Source organism: Colossoma macropomum, unplaced genomic scaffold, assembly GCF_904425465.1.
Source record: "Colossoma macropomum unplaced genomic scaffold, Colossoma_macropomum, whole genome shotgun sequence".
In the NCBI taxonomy this organism is placed as follows: Eukaryota; Metazoa; Chordata; class Actinopteri; order Characiformes; family Serrasalmidae; genus Colossoma; species Colossoma macropomum.
In genome coordinates this window covers 25,709,171-25,728,077 of record NW_023494809.1, presented here as the reverse complement: position 1 = coordinate 25,728,077, position 18,907 = coordinate 25,709,171, and the positions used below count along the sequence as shown (strand labels likewise).

Below are 18,907 nucleotides of genomic sequence, written 5' to 3'. Positions count from 1 at the left end.
TGCTAGATAAAGCTAATTTGAGTATGAAATTAAATTTAATTTGTATGAATAGCGTAAGCTGTTCACGTTTAGGTTGTAAATCACATGTAACAGGCTACGTATGTCTACGCGTTACATTTCAGAGCTCTAAAAGACAACTGCACAAAATTTTTCCTCAAAACATAAGCAAGAAATTCACACACAAGTGATATTTTGTCATGTTTATCCATCTCAAAACAGAACAAAACTCTAATTATACGAAGTAGTAATGAGTCAATAGCAGGTTGCAGGACATTATTAAACAGCTTAATATTAACTTAAGCATCCCTTCTTTTTGCAGCTAACAGATGCCTTTACACTGTTGAAAATCATACAATATAAAACCACACTGTGTATGACACCATCGTATGTATGATTGGGAATATCTTCTGGAATCTTACTTTTTCAGTATTGAAAAGCTTCAATAAAAAAAAAAATACATAAAATGACTTCCTCACATTGTAGTACACTGAAGACTGTAGGGGGCGGGGGGGGGGCAGTTGATATTGTGTTGCCCCTAAACTACTGTACATAGCAACAGGAAACTTAAGCCATAAAGACCAGATGTTTTTCCCCAAAAGAGATGTTTCATACGGAGGTATGAGATGCCGCTTTAATCAATAGTCTGAACAATGACAATCTGGGCATGCTCCATCTCAGAGGACCCAGGAATTTCATACTGCTGTACAACATATCTCACTTGCTCCGAGCCTGATCCATGCTGGATAAGCATTGGGGTTTCGGAGGATTCGTCATGTTGGATGATCATTGGGGATCCTGAGCCCTCCGAATGTTGGATGATCACTGGCTGTCCCGAGGCCTCCGAATGTTGGATGATCATTGGCTGTCCTGAGGCCTCCGAATGCTGGATGATCATTGGCTGTCCTGAGGCCTCCGAATGCTGGATGATCATTGGCTGTCCTGAGGCCTCCGAATGCTGGATGATCATTGGGGTCTCACCCGATTCTCCGTGCTGAATGATCATTGGTGTCTCTGCAGATTCTGCATGCTGAATAATCACTGAGGCCTCTGAAGAGTCTCCATGTTGAATGATCATCGGCGATCCCGAGATCATTTGTGCTCCTGCAGCTTCAGCGTGTTGGAAGATCATTGGTGCCTCCGAAACATCTGAATGTTGGATGATCATTGGTGATCCTGTAGCATCTGAATGCTGGATGATCATTGGGCTCTCCGTCTGATGCATGATCATCGAGGTCTCTGAGGGCATCGTGGCCAGTGCCGAATCTGCTGGAAAACTCGGTTCCGGGGATTCGGCTAGAACAGAACGCACTCGGGCTATCAGGCCTTGGTGGTCAATTGGGATGTTGATCGGACTCTGGATCGGTTCACTTTTCGGTGGCTCACCGTCTTGCTCTGGAGGAGCTGAAAAGCAATTAGAAAGCAAGTATAAATCTTGTGACTTTGTGTGTGCAGGTGCATATACATGCATACACACACACACACACACACACACACACACACACACACAAATACTAATACATGCTACATATGCTAAATACTACGTTTTTTTTTCTCTCATGCTGGTCTCCCTACATACCATTATGTTTTAAAGCTCTGTGCTTCTTCAGGCTATAAATGTCTGAGAGAGTATTTCCACATATATTGCAGATCACTCTCCTCGAGCCTAAATCGAGAAATACATGAATTAGCACATCTTATGCTACAATAAAAGACAGACATAAAAAAAAAAACTAAGCTATACTTCAGAACATATGTTTAATTTAAATCTTCTGACTCACCATTATGGATGTCCATATGCTTCCTAAGTTCCCCAGATGTTAAGCAGGGTTTCCCACAGTCCAAGCAGATATAAGGGGTTACGCCTAAAAATCATAAAAAAGACCATTCCTAAACATTCACTAACAAACAGTGGTACACAAAACTGCCAACATACACTATATGGCCTAAAGTATGTGGACACCTGACCATCACACCTATTGTGAGCTTGTCGGACATCCCACTCCAAACCATAGGCATTAATATGGAGCTTTAACAGCCTCCACTCTTCTGGGAAGCTTCCCACAAGGTTTTGGATTCGGTCTGTGGGAATCTGTTCCCATTCAGTCAAAAGAGCATTTCAAAGGTAGGCACTGATGTTGGCCAAGAAGGCCTGGCTCACAATGGACGATCAAGTTCATCCCAGAGGTGTTCAATGAAGTTGAAGTCAGAATTCTACATGGACCACTGGATTTTTTCCACACAAAACTCGCCACAAAACCACGCATTTATGGAGCTCGTTTTGTGCACAGGGGCTCAGTCATGCTGGAACAGTAAAGGGTCTTTTCCAAACTGCTGCCACAAAACTGGAAACATAATTGTCTCAAATGTTTTTGTGTACTGTAGCGATAACATGACCTTTCACTGGAACTAAGGGACGGAGCCTAAACCCTGAAAAACAGCCCCAGACCAGTATCCCTCCTCCACCAAACTTTACCGTTGGCACTGCACATTCCACTAAGTAGGATGATTTACACCACTCCAGCTGACACTTGGCAATGCACAGTGATCTCAGGTTTGTGTGCAGCTGTTTGGCCATGGAAACCCATTTCATAAAGCTTCATGTGTAGAGAGGATAAGCAATTTTACACGCAATATGCTTCAGCGCACAGCGGCCCTGTTCTGTGAGTTTTTGTGGTCTCCTACTTCATGGCTGACACTTCCATTTCACAATAATAGTGCTTACAGTTGACCGGGGCAGACCTAACAGGACAGAACTAACTTCTGGCAAAGGTGGCATCCTGTGAGAGTGCCAGGTTTAAAGTTACTGAGCTCTTCAGATGTGACCAGTTCTGCCAGTGTTTGTCTATGCAGACTGCATGGCTTTGTGCTTGACTTTATACACCTGTTAGCAACGAGCGTGGCTGAAAAACCTGAACTCCATAATTAGGAGGGGTGTCCACATACTTTTGGTCATATAACGTATTTAAACCCTTAAATTTCTCCTTCCAGTTTTCTTGTCTCACACCCTTGTCCTTTCTCCTTACCTGTGTGTTTCCTGGAGTGTGAGATCAGTGAGCTGGAAACAGCAAAGGACATGCCACACGTGTCGCAGATGTATGGCTTCTCCCCTGTGTGTCGGCGCTTGTGGTACATCAAAGTGCTGGCCTGGGTGAAACGCTTGCCACACTCACTACATTCATAAGGCTTTTCCCCACTGTGCGTCCTATATCAGGATCAACATTGAAAAAAATTTAAACACATATGTTTTTGCGCTAAAAGTGTCCTTAAAGTCCCAGGAAACACAGCATCAGTATAATATGCAGCTTAGTATATCACTTAATTTCAGAATCATGTTTGTATGATACTGAAATTAAGTGTTACACTAAACACCCAGCAAATGTCAAATGAAAAATTACAAGATGCTTAAAACATGCTTATCTGATCTGAGAACGACCTGTATGTGATCCTAATATTCCCATGAGCACTTGTGACTGACATCCCTTTGTCAAATGCTCCCAGCCTGCTACGGCACTAAAGCAGAACTAAACACAACCACGCAAGCGAAGTGGGGAGAAATGAGTGAAACTGGCCTTACACTACACTGTAAACCCTGCTGTGTCCATGGCTCACTAAAAACCATCCAGCTTTTACAGGGTGATGTCTTAAAGAAGGTAAAGTTGTAATTCACTTTACTGCTGGATGCACATCTAGAGAATGCTGGCATGCCTAGCTGAACGAACGAACAGATGCACAAAGCGACAGACAGACGACAGGCAGATGAGCTAGCTGGACAGCTTGGTTATAATACCTAGGTTAGAAAGAGACTGTAGGGGAACACAACTTCATTAAAGCTGTGTGGGTGGGACCACATCTGGTGATTGGTGAGGGGACTGCTTACATAAGTTCTATTCAAGATTAGAACCACTCAGTTTACATTAAAAGAAGAGAATTTTAGCAAAATGTATCAGCGATCGGTAGAGAATGGAAAGTTAATCATAGCACATACTTTGTAGAAGATAAACATACTAAGAAAGAAAACATGGATTTAGGTTCCCTGGGGCTTTAATGTATTATGCTTAACTGATGTTTACCAAAGAAACCCACCTCATATGGATTTTAAGGTTGCTGGACGTGGCAAAAGCAGCAGGGCAGACGTCACACTTGTGCGGCTTCTCTTCTCCGTGATGCATTCGGCAGTGATAGACTAACTGGCATTTCTGGGCAAAGCGTGCATCACAGTGGTTGCAGTTGAATGGCTTCTCTCCTGCACGCATGAGGAAATAAACAATAGCGGAACAAATATTAACATAATCCAACAATGAAATGAATGAAAAAGAATGCTTAAATTCTAAATGCTAAAATTCTCCTTCCGCAGATGCAGCACTGATTTACTTGGTAAAAGCTACATAAACAAAGTCTTTCATCAGTTTCTGAACATTTTTAGTCTGCACATTTGACATACCTGTGTGAATTCGCATATGTGTCTTGAGCTGGTTTCCTTGCCTGAAGCAGCGTGAACAGAGCGGGCACTGATAAGGTTTGATCCCCTTGTGAATGCGCATGTGTCTGCGCAGACTGCTCATCTCTGAGAACAGGTTCCCACAGATGTTGCAGATAGGCCGGAGCTTACTTTGCCCAGGCTTGGCATCCTCTTCCTCGGCCCATTCATCAGCACCCTCTTCCTCGCATTCCTCATCATTTTCTTCGTTGCTGGCTTGGCTCTCCCTCAGCTTTCTGCTCAGGCTTCTCTTCCGATTACTCGTCCGAACCTTCTTGGCCGGACTCACATCCGAAGAAGTCTCACCCTCATCATCCATGTTATTTTCATCATCCAGGGCATCAGAATGGGCTGTATTTGCCTTGTCTCTCTCTTCATCACCCTCTTCCTCTTGGGAATTTTCCTGCTCTGCACCTTCTTCTGGGGTCAGAGACATTTCGGATGGCAGAGGCCTAACCCGCGGTCTACCTCTCTTACGCACAGCTCCTTCCTTTTCTTTAATCGGTGTAGAAACCTCCTCAGCGTTGGTCGCATCTGGCGCCTCGGAAGGCAGCGGCTTGGTTCGCGGTCGACCTCGCCCTCGTTTAACAACGACAACTTCTTCAGTGTTGTCTACTTCTGACTTTGTCCTATCTTCATCTTTCTCTACAGCCTCTCCTCCTTCTTTTGTGTTTACCTCCTCTGTCTCTCCATCTGGGTTGACAGACTCGGTGGGTGGTTCAGACGTGGTTTGGGGTCCTTCACATTCAGTGCCTTCCATCTCATTATTGTTTGCTACTGTAGTGCTTTCTTCAGTGCTAGTAGAGTCTGCTGTTTCAGATGGCAATGGCCTTATCCGTGGACGGCCTCTTGGTCTTCCAGTTCCTCTCTTTACTACGCTGCTCTGCGTAGCTGAACTTTCCTTAGTTGCTGCAAAATCAGTTCTATCACAAGATAAGGGCCTCACCCGAGGCCGACCTCTGGGCCTGCCTCTTCCTCGCCCTCTTCCCCTTGGCGAAATAGGGCTTTCTTTCTCTGTCTCGTCCTCATAAAGACGAGTTTTGGGCTTCCTATTCCTCTTCTCCGTGCTCTGTCCGGGTTGCTCGCCAGACGACTGGGACTCATCAGCTGAAGCTGCTGCTTCCTGCTCCCCGCCGTTTTTTTCTCCTTCCTTTCTCAGCCTCTCTCTTTCCTCCACCTCCTCAATCGGCTCCAGCGGCTCATAGTCATCCGGGCTCAGTGGGGATCGTGGATCCATGTCTTCTGTGCTTCTCGCATTAGCAGGGCTGTCTTTGACGTTCTTCTGAGGTTGAGTACAGATAGCCACCACCTCTTGAATCCCAAGGTAAGTCGCTGCTTTTTGAATGCCTGGAGCCTCATCCCTGAGGGACATACAGCAAAGAAGGAAGGACGTTTTCACACAAGAAATTAAATTACAAATATTACAGAGTTTAGTGCAAGGGCTCCTAAGCACAGACCCCACACTACACACATGTTGGTGCCTCTTCTAGCACACCTGACTAAACAAAATAACTAGCTCCCCAAGCAAGCAAAGCACAAAAATCATGTATAACATGGGGTGCCCAGGACTGACTTTAGGTCCAGTGCTTCAGTGTCAGGCTGAAGTACTCACCCGTCCATGGTCAAGTTCCCTGTATACATGTAATCCAGCAACTTCTCAAACACGGTGCCATCCACCCAGTCTGGATCCAGTGTTATGGTGGCATCTTCTCTTCCAGCATCTATACATTGCGTAGAGAAATACTCACTAAAGGCAGCCAGCACATTATGGTGAGCTTCATACCGAGCTTGCCCTATTGCCACCGTGCAGTCGCAGAGGAACCCTCTTTCTCTCTGCTTTCTCAGCTTCTCCAGGAGGAACTCGCTGTGAGAAACACGGTTCATGGTGTGGGACTCGACCAGATCTGCAGTTAAAAGATTAAAAAACATCACAGTTCATTCATTCAGTGAACCTACTCGTCAAACTGCTTCCACTAAACCCTTGACCACGATTAACGCTGAAAAAACTTAAGGAAATGACCATTTTACGAGGCTGAGTTTGGCTTCTTATTCGAATTTCCCCGGTCCACCTTAAACGGTGCAGCAGTAACAGGCGCCAGAATGTAACTGCTGCACCATTTAAGGTGGAACGGGACAATTGCGAACATGGAGCTGGCGAATAAGAAGCTGACTTCAGCTTCATGTACATTTTGGCAACCTAGACATTAAATAACTATATAATTATATAAATAACTTCGAAATATCGATCGCTGCTAATCGGTCTCGAGTCTGAGAGCCGCGCTGATTAAAAATAAAAGTTCCCGCCTGTAAAAAGTTGGCTAGCTAACGTAAACGCGATGCTAACGACAGAGCCGACGAACGGAGTCGTTGCTTCGTGATAAATTTAAATATTTTTAATATTTCTATTTTTTAAAATACGCTCTAAATAATAAACCGTTATCTTCATGCCCCGCTAGACGGCAACTTTGCAAGTTTTTGACATTCAAAACAAAGGGCTCTTATTTCGAAAACGGCTCAATCCGGTTGCGGCGCGAGCCTCGATTCGAATGTTTATTAGCCGCCGCCGAGCAGCACGAAGCGAGCAGCGACCGTTATAAAACACGCGGTCGGGATTTCTGTAATTATGTTGAAAAATGGGTTCAAAAATTATATCTTACATTAATGCAACAGTAGATTAAAGTCCTTCGAGGTGGTCGGCCATTTTCAGGCTCTTCTAAGGGACTTGGCAGTTGACGCAACATCCGCTTTGAGTTTTTTTTAAGGTTTATTCGGACGGATCCTCTAGATGGCGCTGCAGACATAGACATTCTGCAGAGCTCTTAATAAGCTGACATGGAGATTATTTTTTAATCAGGCTTGGCCAAGAAATAATATATTGATACCTCAAATTACACACACGACTTGATATGTAGAGGCCGCGAGTTAAGTTTCTCATAACTCGTGGCCTCAATATATTAATTTGTGGCATCAATATGATAAATTACGGCCCCAGCATAGTAAACAGCAGCCTCTACATAGTAATGTGTGGCCTAAACATAGTGATTCATGGCCTCAATATATTCATTTGTGGCTTAAATATATTAATTTGTGGCCTAAATCTTGTAAACTGTGGCCTCAAAATAGTAACTGTAGCTTATTATTATTATTACTACTAAACATAGTAATTTGTGGTCTCAATATAGTACACTGTGGCCTCAATATGGTAATCTGTGGCCTCAGTATAGTGATGGGTAGACTCAATGTAGTAGCTCATGGCCTTAATGGATTAATTTGTGGCCACACCTTATTAAAAATAATCACTATGTCACCTTATTGAGGCCAAATTACTATTCTGAAGCACCACAAATTAATATATTTAGGCCATGAGTTAAGTTTCTCATAATGTATTAATCTGTGGCCCCACCTTGTAACTCATGGCCTCAATATATTAATCTGTGGTCACACCTTATTAAAAAATAATACCAATCTCTAACCTTATGAGACATAAAGTGCTCTGTAACATACACTTACTATCCACTTCATTATAAACACCTAACTTACCCTGTCTTTCCACTCATGGTCCACTATAAGTTGGTGACAGCATCTGTACTGCTTTGTGATTGGTCTCATGTCTGACTTTTGAGGTTTATCATTTCACTTTTTATCATAGAACCTAACAAATTTCAGTTCCCATGCAAACAGATTCTGGATGTACTAAGACGATCTGCTGCAGTTCAAGAATGTACTCTGTACTTAAAGGGAAATTCCACAGATTTATATAAAATTTCCACATAATGAAATGGTTATGACGTAAACAAATTCAGAGTGGTTTGATGTGAAATGCTCTATTCTCGAGAAAGTCAGAATTTTTCACAGTGGTGGTAATAGGAACCAGACGTCTGAAGCGTTTAATGCCTCCAAAAGCTCCCTTACAGAAAATTATTACATGAAATGGTTACAAATAAGCTGCCTGACGCCTGAGACATGGTTTTCATAGTTCTGAGAAGGTTTTGGCACATACAGGGTACTGTGAGGCAAAAAAGTCCCAAAAGAAAAGTTGCCTTTTCATATTTACCACTATTTTTGCCATTATCAGCATTACACTGGTGGTTTTGGACAGTAAATAAAATGGCTACACTTATGTTGTAGACATTGTGACTCCTGGTTCCTATCACCACCACTGTAAAGAAATCAGAGCTGATAAGCTTCTCTACAATGAACCGTTTACGGATCAAACTGTCTTTTACTTCTGCCTGAGTAAACATTTAATTTCAGTAACAATACTAATACCTGACTATAGATCTGGCTACTGTAACCACCTCTGTATGTAAGAATACAATTACAGATTATAGTCCTTTTGTTGTCAAGCACAATTTTGTTAATTACCCGTTTCACTGTATTCATTGTTAGTCAGTTTCTGACCACAGGGCTGCTGCTGGCCAGATATTATTTGGGTGGTGGTCCATTCTCAGCACAGCTGTCACACTGACATCTAACATAACCAGATACTGATGTATATAAACACGCCAGCAGCACCGCTGTGACTGATATCACTAGAGGTGGGTAATCCAGGTCCAAAAAAGTAAAAACCCTCCCCAGGATTTTGTTCCAACTGCCTGAACACCTTTGCTGCTGGTTTGAGCAAATTAGAGGAGTCAAGCAGTTGGAACAAAATCCTGGGGAGGGTTTTTACTTTTTGGACCTGGATTACCCACCTCTAGTGATATCAGTCACAGCGGTGCTGCTGGCATGTTTATACACATCAGTATCACTGCCAAGATACACCATTAAGGTGAATATAAAGCAGGGGTGCCAAAACATTTCTACTTGGCATGCCAAAGTACAATGTTTGGGGTGGGCCAAGGGCCAAAAAGACAAAACAGAAATAAATAAGGTAGGTAGGTTTCAAATGCATTTTTCACACTGCACTATATTACTAAATACTTCAAAAATACAGTTTACAGGAAAAGTAAGAATTAGATTATATATTAAATAAAAGTTATATATTTTAGGTTAAGGTAGCTTTCTGGCAGGCCAAATCAACCATTCTCAAGGGTCAGCTTTGTTGGAAAAACGCTAATATTACAATAAATAGAAATAATATAATAAGGAGTGTTTTAAGTTTATCATGTGTTTGTTTAACCATTTCCAAACCTCTCTTCAAGAAAACCCAGGATTATTAGTTATTTGTTATCACCCAAAACCTGGTATGCTTAATCAATACACCTCAATTAAATCAAGTGTGCTGCTGATGGACTTCAACAAATCCATGCAGTGGCTTGGGGCATCAAGAAATCTGGACCCAAACCTGTGTTCTTCTACATAGCATACAGCTTAACTACTTTTTGGAGAAAAAAATCATGTTACTTTTTACTGAAATTATGGTGATTCTACTTTCATAAACACACTTACTGCAGTTAAATCGGTTTAAATAATGTGTTTAGACAGGTGTCTAAGACTTTTGCACTGTATTATGTCATATTTTTTATTTCATTTACTAATAACTTACACAGTGCACATTTAAATTACATGAGACCAACAGGTATTGTTAAGAGTTTCATTCAGTATTTCAAGTAACAAGAAGTTCCTAAATTATTAAATCTTATAATACTTCTAGTAATTTTGTGTTTATAGACTTACACGAACTGTTCCAACTTAAGTATCTACCTTGAGATACAATTAATTCTGGATATTAATTGAGTTCAGTAGTGCTACATTCCTTTCTCAGTAATTTTGGAATTATCTTTGGCTCTGTTCATCTTCCTGCCTTAGAGGTATACATGACTAAGCAGTTTCTGTTTTAGGTTTCTGGAACAGCAATTAGTATATGTTAACTTCACTGCAATCACATGGTATTGTAACAGTTATAAAATATTGGAGAACAGCAGGTACAAAAAACAAAATAACAATCAATACAACTAAGCAAAGTGATAAATTTCAGCAAATTGTAAAAGCAAAATTTGCAGGGCAAGAACTCAGCTGCTAAAGGAACAAAGCAAAATGTCTTGGTTTTGGATTTTTAGTTGTGTTAGTCTATACAGGTGGTAAGCCTGTATGATAAACAGAGCAGTACGGTTCAATCAGTCGACGGAGCGTGATCCACATAAAATCAGCACAGCTCAGGCCTACCCAGTCACAGACGACAGGCGCCAATGCTCTGAGCAAACCCAAAGGAACCAGGAAACCAAAGCCCACCACTCCAGCAGCATGGGCTCCTCTTCTTAGATTTTGATAGCTTTCCATCAGCCAACTAGTGAAGAGAAGAATGCTGTTGGTGATCACAAACCAATTCAATTCAAGTAAACTCTGACAAAGTGAGCTAATAATTGATAAATGCTGTAAAACTGTGGCATTAATGTGTCTATGTGACGCACCTTACTGGACAGTCTGACAGACTGGCTTCTTCCTCCACTGTCTCAGCTTCTTCAGGACGCTCTACTTTTTCTATTTTCATCTCATCCTTATTTTCCTCATTTTTCTTCCTTTCCTCCTCCAAACTGTGCTGTTCTTTGTCATTTTCATCATCTTTTTCTTCTTCCTCACTGATGCACTCCATCTACAATATCCATCAAAACAGAACAGCAGTCAAAAAGAATTTCTCACATACATACGTGTTGATGTTTATCAACTGTTTTTTAAATGTTTATCTGGTCTCTTCACTTAAAGGATGAAAAACACAGTAAATGATGGATATTCCAACAAGACAATGCACAATGCAATACAGCTCATTAAGTGAAATTCAGGCATAGCTTAAACTCATTAAGATCTTGAGGAGCTACATGAGAAGTGTCTGAAGAAAAAAAAATCCCTATGGATGGTCTGTAGACAGCAGTGAAGAAAATGTGGGAAGCAGATCTTTTTACTTATTCAAAAAAAATCTTGTGTGAGGTTGTCTTCAAGAACAAAGGAGCTGCAAAAAGCTGATACACACTATGGACTGTTAGTGTATATTTAATATTTTGCCTCTGAGCAATTTGTTTTGACAGTGCAGAGTTTACCAGCATTTTGTGGGCCCTGTACTCTTGAAGACAATGTCACACAGCTGGCCAAATGTTTTCTTAAGTTTTTAAATATGATTTAAAGGAACTGCTTCCCACACATTCTTCAGTGCTGTCCACAGACCATCCACAGTAAAAATTTGCACTGGCCAGTCGGGCCACCAAGCCAATAATACTGTGGCCAATATGAAATTTTTCTGTGTAACACAGGTGTAATGCAAGCTTATTTAACTTCTTATTTTATAGACATATTTATTCCATATTCTTCAGCCAAGGAAACTATGACGCAATGCGGACCATTTTGGCAGTGGAGTGGGGCACCAGCTCTGGGGTTCCCATTCCCCCTACTCTATGTACATATGTGTGCTTTAGCTCATCTAGCCCACCTTGTTGACTGTTCTTTTTAATAAACTGCTCTAGCATTAATAGCTCATTTATGTGTGGGTTGAGTTAATTTTTCACAAAATCGCTCTTTTTTAAACTAGAGAGCTCCTCAATGAACTTTGACCCATGCCATCTTGTGTCACTATCTATTAGTACTAATAAAAATCAGAGTTACTAGAGCTGTTAGACACATAGGTGGTGCCAAATTTATTGACTTGGTACTTGGGGGCGTCACAGGGTCACCAGGACTGGAAATCCCTGTGTTAGTTACGCGAAGGTTACAGATTACAAATTGTTCTGTTTAATTCCATGTCTGAACAAACAAGTTTGTTAAAAAGGAAAACAAACACAAAAACCCTCAAGGCAAGCGGCCACTCAAGGGTAGAGGCTCTGCGTTTTTAGAGGCCAAACAGTGAAATGTTAGGGCCAGGGCCACAGGTTAACAGGCAACATCTACCCCTGCAGAGTGTTTTTTTCTCAATCACGGAGACAGGATAAACACACCAACACACAACAGTTGGTAAACATTAGTGCATGTGAGCAATTTGACTGACTGCCTGTGTAGTAATACACATTCAGCCTAATCACCACCATCAACCACACATCCTGGGAGAGTCCAGTTTGTTTCTCTAACTGCTGCATTTATAGACGTTAGCTAAATGTGTTTTAAGAATGTATACAGTAGCAATATTGAGATTTTTTACATTTCAGTGGGGTATAGTCTTCTCATTGTTTTGTGTCCTCTATGAGATAATGTTTTTATGATATGCACAGTACTTGTGAAAAACAAAGGTCTACCTGGCCCCCAGGCAGAAGGCCAAGCTCTTCTTCAAGAGAGACAGAACACTGAATATCAGCTTCCAGTGTATTATCGATGTTCATGAAAGTACATCCACTTCTGCTTCTGTTAAATGAGAAAGAACCATGTTTGGATTCAGTCTGCTGTCCTGTATGTAACAAAAGAACAAATGAAGGTGTGGAAAATATACCTACACTACTGCCAAAGCCAACTGGCCTTCCAAGTCCTGTATCTTCTCATTCATGTCCTAGATAAATACAACGCAATGTCACTTTTTCTACAGGTTTCTTGTGGAAAGGATGTGTAATTACACTAATCACCAAAGTACCTGTTTAATGGTCATGTAGTCTCTGATGGTGTCTTCCAGCTGTTTGATAAAAACGTCTTTCTGAGAGAGAGAAAAACAAATCAGAAATCACAACAACAGAATGAACAAAGTGACTGCATATAAAGCACATATTTCACTATTGCTGTTTGCGGACCACTTTGAACAAAACAAAAAAACATCAGGATACAATTTCTAAAGCAATACGAGTTACCTCTTGAATAAGTTCATTTTTCCGATCATGATGAAGCCTGCTTTCCATCATTTCTTGCTACACGCAACACAAAAACACAAGAAGACTTTAACCAGTCAACTTTAACCAAAATACTGTGCTGAAGGATAATAAGTGAGCAGATTAACCGTGATAACTTTATAGCTACACTATGTAAAATGTGGTGATTTGGAGACCTCTCTGGTAGAAACGTGTAACTGCACACAATGTGTGGAACATTGTGTAACATGGGTTGTGCTACAGTTTCCTTCCACAAGTGAATGAATTCTGATGATAGCAAGTGCGTTAAAAGAGAATTCAAAGAGATGTTTTCCAAGGAGGTGAGTGAATTATCTACTACTGTCATTTTTTTCTTCAATTTAATCTTGATTTTGTATGTTAGACCAAAACATCAATCCTTCTTCTTGAGCATGTGTCTGACATTAATACGTTAAGATGTGTGGCTTAGTTCAAAAATCTCCCAAAAAATCCAACCTGACGTCTTAGTGTTTTAAATTTAAGGCTTCACAGGGCGACTGGCAACATCACCATATTTCAGTGTGTTTTCTCAGTGCCACTTTATTTTGAGTGTCCTTTTTAGATGAAACAAATACTCAACAGACTCTCACTAACATGTCAAAAACATATGAGGGTTAGAATTAGGTTTTGGGTTGAGGCAAAGGTTAGGGTTAGGATTAGGGTAAGGTTTTGGTAAAGTTGGTAAGGTTAGGTTTTGTCTAATGGAAGTAACATATTAACAATATGGCTACTTAATGTAAGTAATGTATCAACAGTACATCTAAGACATTTACTTCAGTGTATTCAGATGCTTCACTACTGCTACTTCACTGATATGCTGTTGATGTGTTACTGATAATGTGTTAAATGTTTATTAATCATCTACAAAGGACCACTCAAAATAAAGTGTTACCGCTTTTTTCCCTTTGACTGTGTAATGGTACTTTATTCTATTAAATAGTAACAAAAGGTGTAAGAAGAGAAAGACAATACCTGCAATGCTGTTAGTAGTTGACCGAGTTCCTCACTCTTTTTCTTGAACATTTCTTTCTCAGCCAGAATTAATGACATCTGTAGCAAAAGCATCATAAGTAAACCACACCATTCTACTAACTAATACATAAGAAAACTGACAGTTACCAGCTCCAACTTTCACATACCTCACTAGCAATAGCCTCATTTTGATCTTTCAGTGTTTCATTTTTCTTCTCCTGTCACAAGTTTACAGCAATAAACAATGACTTTGGAAACAAATCACCCCCTGAGTTCAGTGAGATTTTGTATTTTCAATACAAATCAAATCTTATTGGTTTCTCTGGTACGTACGAGTTGTTTTTTGCTGGCCTCAAGTGCACTACAAATCTGCTCTTGCTCAAGTTTTGCAGCACGAATGGTGTCCAGTTCATCCTTAAGATGCCTATCAACTTGAGATATCTGTTTCAGACTTCAGAAACACATTTTGACCCCATCAGTGAATTCTGGCAGTAATGCCACAAGATGCCACAAAATGTACAAGAGGGTCCTGCAAACTACATGTTTAAAATGACTGTGGGTAGTTCAAGTAAATTACGTTTTGAGTTGGTTCTTCAGAGCAGTGTTTTCGGCTCTGAGGACTGAGTTGCTGTCTTCTGACATATCCAGAGACTTCTGTAAGTCTGTGTTCAACCTCTTTACGCGCTTTATGGAGTGCACCACCTCTGAAATGGCACTGCTCTCTTCCAAGTTCCTTTGTAACACACACAGCAAGAGAAAATGTAGGATTAGTTTTGATTCTATTTAGTATGTTACGAATCAGTCTGTGCACACATAACCAACACTCACATATTGGAAGAGTTCTGGATTCCCTCTTCCTCTGAAATGTATACTGCATCACACGCCACTAAAAACAGACTCTCTAAAACCAGGAGAAAGATATTAATCACAAATAAAGTACACAATGACTTCATTTTTGTTTTCTTAATTAGAAAATAAATGCATCACCTTCATTTTTTTGTTCTTCTTCATCAAATGATCTGCAAACAATGAGAAACAAGAACACAGTAAATTGCACAAGTAAATTTTACAGGTGGTTACAATTTCATGTGAGAGTATTCAGATCTATGATGCGCCTAAAGTAGAGATGGCACCACTTTTTCTGTTCCGGCACTGATACCAATATTAAAACCTCCAGTATGGATATTGGTCAAATATTCTTTCATTAAAGCTATGTAAGTTTTAAGGATTTGGAGACATCTCTAGTGGAAATTACTGTGTGCAATGAATGGAGGAACTTTCTGTAATGTTGGCTGTGCTTCTGATGATTAGATGATTGCGAACGTGTTGAAAGAGTATTCAAAGAGAACTTGTGTCTTCTGAGAATGTAAGTGAATTATCTATTATTTTCATCATATCTTCATCAGTATAACACTGATTTTGCATCTGCAATCTGACCTGACGCCTCTGACTTTTAAACAATTATTTGAATTATTTTTGACTTTAAAATTATTTTTTCAGTCTTTACAGAGTGACTCACAGAAGCACACAAGTACCATATTTTGGTGTGTTTTTTTCTGACTCAGTAATGTTACTTCTTTCAATTTTGACAAAAAAATCTTAGGGTATGCTTCCACTTGCACTTTTTCTTGCTGCATTCTGTTGCTCCAGTTCCCTCCTTGCTGTTTTTATTTCGGAAATGAAGGAACCATATCGAACAGGATAGTTTCCAAATTGTTTTAACGTAACACACATATCTGTTTTGTGCGTTGTTCAGTGTGAATTGGTAGGACTAAACTGCTGCAGGCTGAATAGATGGATACATGCAAATGTGATGATTTGTGACATCAGAAAGATAGTGAATTGATAATAGTCTGTTTTTGCAGCTTAGTTTGCATATATGGACTGTATGGACTCCTGTGTGAATGGTATGTTTTGAAATGTATTTGAAATAAATATTACATCTTATTTTAAAAAAGGTCAGGAAAATGAACTTTTTCATGATATGGGCCCTTTAAAATATGCTGTATTTAATTGAAGCTATTTACATAAGATAATCATATAAAAGTAATTACAGGATTGGATCGCATTCATTCTTTTTCCCTCTGAGATCTGATTCAGCATTTTCTGCTGATAACGGCCTGATACCAATACCTGGTATTAGACTAGTGCCATCTCTAATATAAGGTTTCACTTTTAGGCCTACATAGGTCCTTAAACCCTACCTGAGCTGCTGGATGTTGTCAGACAGTGGTTCTAATGGCAGATCTCTGTCTGGACAAAGACAGTGATTTTTTTAACTTCATTTTAACAATCAGTAAGAGCATTGGGCAAACAAGGACACACAGCGTTATTGGTACGAAACACCACTCTTGTAAAGCACCACAAACTTTAATGGTGCAACTTGTGGAGAATCTTCAGCCTGATATAAATGAGGGAATTACAAGCCATGTTCATGAGAAGCACCGACACATGACCAGAGCATTTTCTCATTGTTTATGGATACATTGTTCATATACTAGAATAATTATAAATATTATTTAAAGTATGTACAATATTTGATGGTGTGTACTTAAGTGACCAAATCTCAAGATAAATTCTTAATACATGCAAATGTGCACTAATAGGTAGGGCTGGCCCGATCAGCATTTTACAGGCTTTAAATACTCGTTGATATTTCCAAATGAGTACTCAATCTTTCTTAAAATCACTCAAAAAAATCAAAAGTCATCTGATAAAACAGATCCGCTTCCATTTTAATCAGCGTTTCATTAAATACTGACTGCATAAGACATTTTTTCCACATGCGTGCAAGTGAAGTGTAAACTCTTTAGAGATCCAATCAAACCACACACTTTCACTTTCTATGGCGTTGTAAACCCAATTCCAAAAAATTGGGACAGCGGGAAAATGTACAGAAAAACAGAAAGCAATGATTTGCAAATCTTTTTTGAACTGTATTGAATTGAAAAACAGCACAAAGATATGATTGTAATGTCAAAACTAATTAACATTATTGTTTTCTGTATATACACCACTTATTCTAAATTTGATGAGAATTGTAAATTTTGTGCTGAGCATTTTTCTTAAATATTTAAAGTGCTCCCACACTTTCGGAGGCATCTTTACTTTTATGACCACATGGAAAGCAGTGCAGTTTGTTGCACTTTTGAGGTGAGCTTATGTGGATGTATGCTTTATGTCCAGATGTTTACAGATACCCAACATTTCTTCTGAAATCAAAGGTATTAATAGGGAATTTGTTTTATGTTGGTGCAGTAAAAGCCTCTACCTGGGAAGGCTTTACACTAGATGTTGGAACATTTCTGTGAGGTTTTGACTGCTTTCAGCAATGATTAGAGATTAGTGATGATTAATTCAAGATCACATTCAGGATCACTCCAACTCATCCCAAAGATACTGGATGGAGTTCCTTCACTCCAGAGAATGCAGTTCCACTGCTCTACAGCCCAGTGCTGGGGGGGCTTCATAGTATTCTAACCGATATTTGGCACTGGACATGATGACCTTAGGCTCATGTGTGGCTGCCATTCTATTGGCTGTGCTTTCTGTGGAGATAATATGGGCTGTGTATGCAATATAACACCCAAGTGAACACCTGTGTCAGGAACAGGTGCATCTCACAGTAGTTCACTAAGTACAAAGAATGTCTGAATACCTTTGTAAAGGGAGGAATTTGTGCCAGATTGTAAAGCAGTCACTACAGTGGAAAAACATGAAATGCAACGCACACATAACTTTTTTTTCCATAGTGGCATGCAGAATGTGTGCCAAAATGAAAAACAAAACATCTGTTACATTGTTTTAACTTCGCTTGACCTCTTTACTGAAAAACAAGAGATTTTGCCATTTAAAAAAATGAAATGCTGAATTAATGTCAGAATTGAAGACAATCTGCCTCGAAATGTAATGAAGGCACGACTACACTGCTTTCCACTGTGCAGCACTTAACGTTAAATCAATGTAATGGACCTTTTACTTTTCATTTTGGAACGTTTTCCACATGTTACTATTTATTTGCAATCTCGTATGCATTGTATTTCACTGTTTTGGTTGCATTTTAATGAGACAAATACATTTTAAGTACAAAAAGGATGTTAAAACAGTGTAATGGAGGCTTTTTTTCATTTGACTTGTACACTGCATGTCACAATGATGCAGTAATGTCAGGTGTGCATTGCATTTCAAGTTTTTTCCACTGTAGTAAAAGTAACTGGCATGAATTCATCTTCATACTTTTGGACATACGGTGCATGTGGAGGACCTAATTGGAGCCCATAAAGTGACCAGTGAGTGGAAACACAAGGCATGTATAAAATGCCTAATAAAATGGACGGTGAGTGTGTACGAATGAACCTGATCCTTACCAACAACGGGTGAGACAACAGGAGATTCGCAATTCTCTTCCCAAAAGCTAAGCCTGTCCAAAACATCAGTCTGCTCCTCCCTCTCCTCCTCTGCGGGGTCCCGCACCTTCCAGCAGGTAAAGCTGCGCTCCGCTCGCTCCATGGCAGGCGACTTGCGAAGGCCATGAAAACGCCAACAGCCGGAGCTGATCTGCCCCAAAGCGAAAAAGAAAACATTCTCCTCAGCATTCCCTCGTCTAGTTTTTCAAGATTTAAATACACAACGCTTGGTTCCACAGAAGTCCGTTTCCGCCAGGTAAGAGAAACAAACCTGGAAATATCCCCCGCTTCTGTTTCTGACTGCAGGATGCCAAAAT

The 18,907-nt window shown here is 40.2% G+C and overlaps 1 protein-coding gene across 2 annotated transcripts; it reads right to left on the bottom strand.

Moving 5' to 3' along the window:
- Nucleotides 1–185: 185 nt before the first annotated feature.
- mynn (myoneurin) lies at nucleotides 186–7,222 on the bottom strand. 2 transcript variants are annotated; one of them, XM_036558622.1, is made up of 8 exons: nucleotides 7,135–7,222; nucleotides 6,090–6,381; nucleotides 4,442–5,838; nucleotides 4,084–4,243; nucleotides 3,024–3,202; nucleotides 1,779–1,862; nucleotides 1,577–1,663; nucleotides 186–1,401 (listed from the first exon to the last, which is right to left on the bottom strand). In XM_036558622.1, exons 2-8 carry the CDS (start codon nucleotides 6,359–6,361, stop codon nucleotides 632–634), a joined length of 2,949 nt encoding a protein of 982 aa, XP_036414515.1. In that variant the 5' UTR covers nucleotides 6,362–6,381; nucleotides 7,135–7,222; the 3' UTR covers nucleotides 186–631. The 2 variants fall into 2 exon arrangements, with proteins under 2 accessions (XP_036414515.1, XP_036414516.1); XM_036558623.1 differs by lacking the exon at nucleotides 1,577–1,663.
- Nucleotides 7,223–18,907: the final 11,685 nt, after the last annotated feature.

What these genes read in the sequence shown, in the direction of transcription:
- mynn (XM_036558622.1), bottom strand. Translation starts at nt 6,361, where the DNA reads ATGAACCGTGTTTCTCACAGCGAGTTCCTCCTGGAGAAGCTGAGAAAG. An exon ending in GGGAACTTGACCATGGACGG is followed by an intron (nt 5,839 to 6,089) that starts GTGAGTACTTCA and finishes TATGTCCCTCAG; the next exon opens with GGATGAGGCTCCAGGCATTC. An exon ending in ACACTCCAGGAAACACACAG is followed by an intron (nt 1,863 to 3,023) that starts GTAAGGAGAAAG and finishes TATGATTTTTAG; the next exon opens with GCGTAACCCCTTATATCTGC.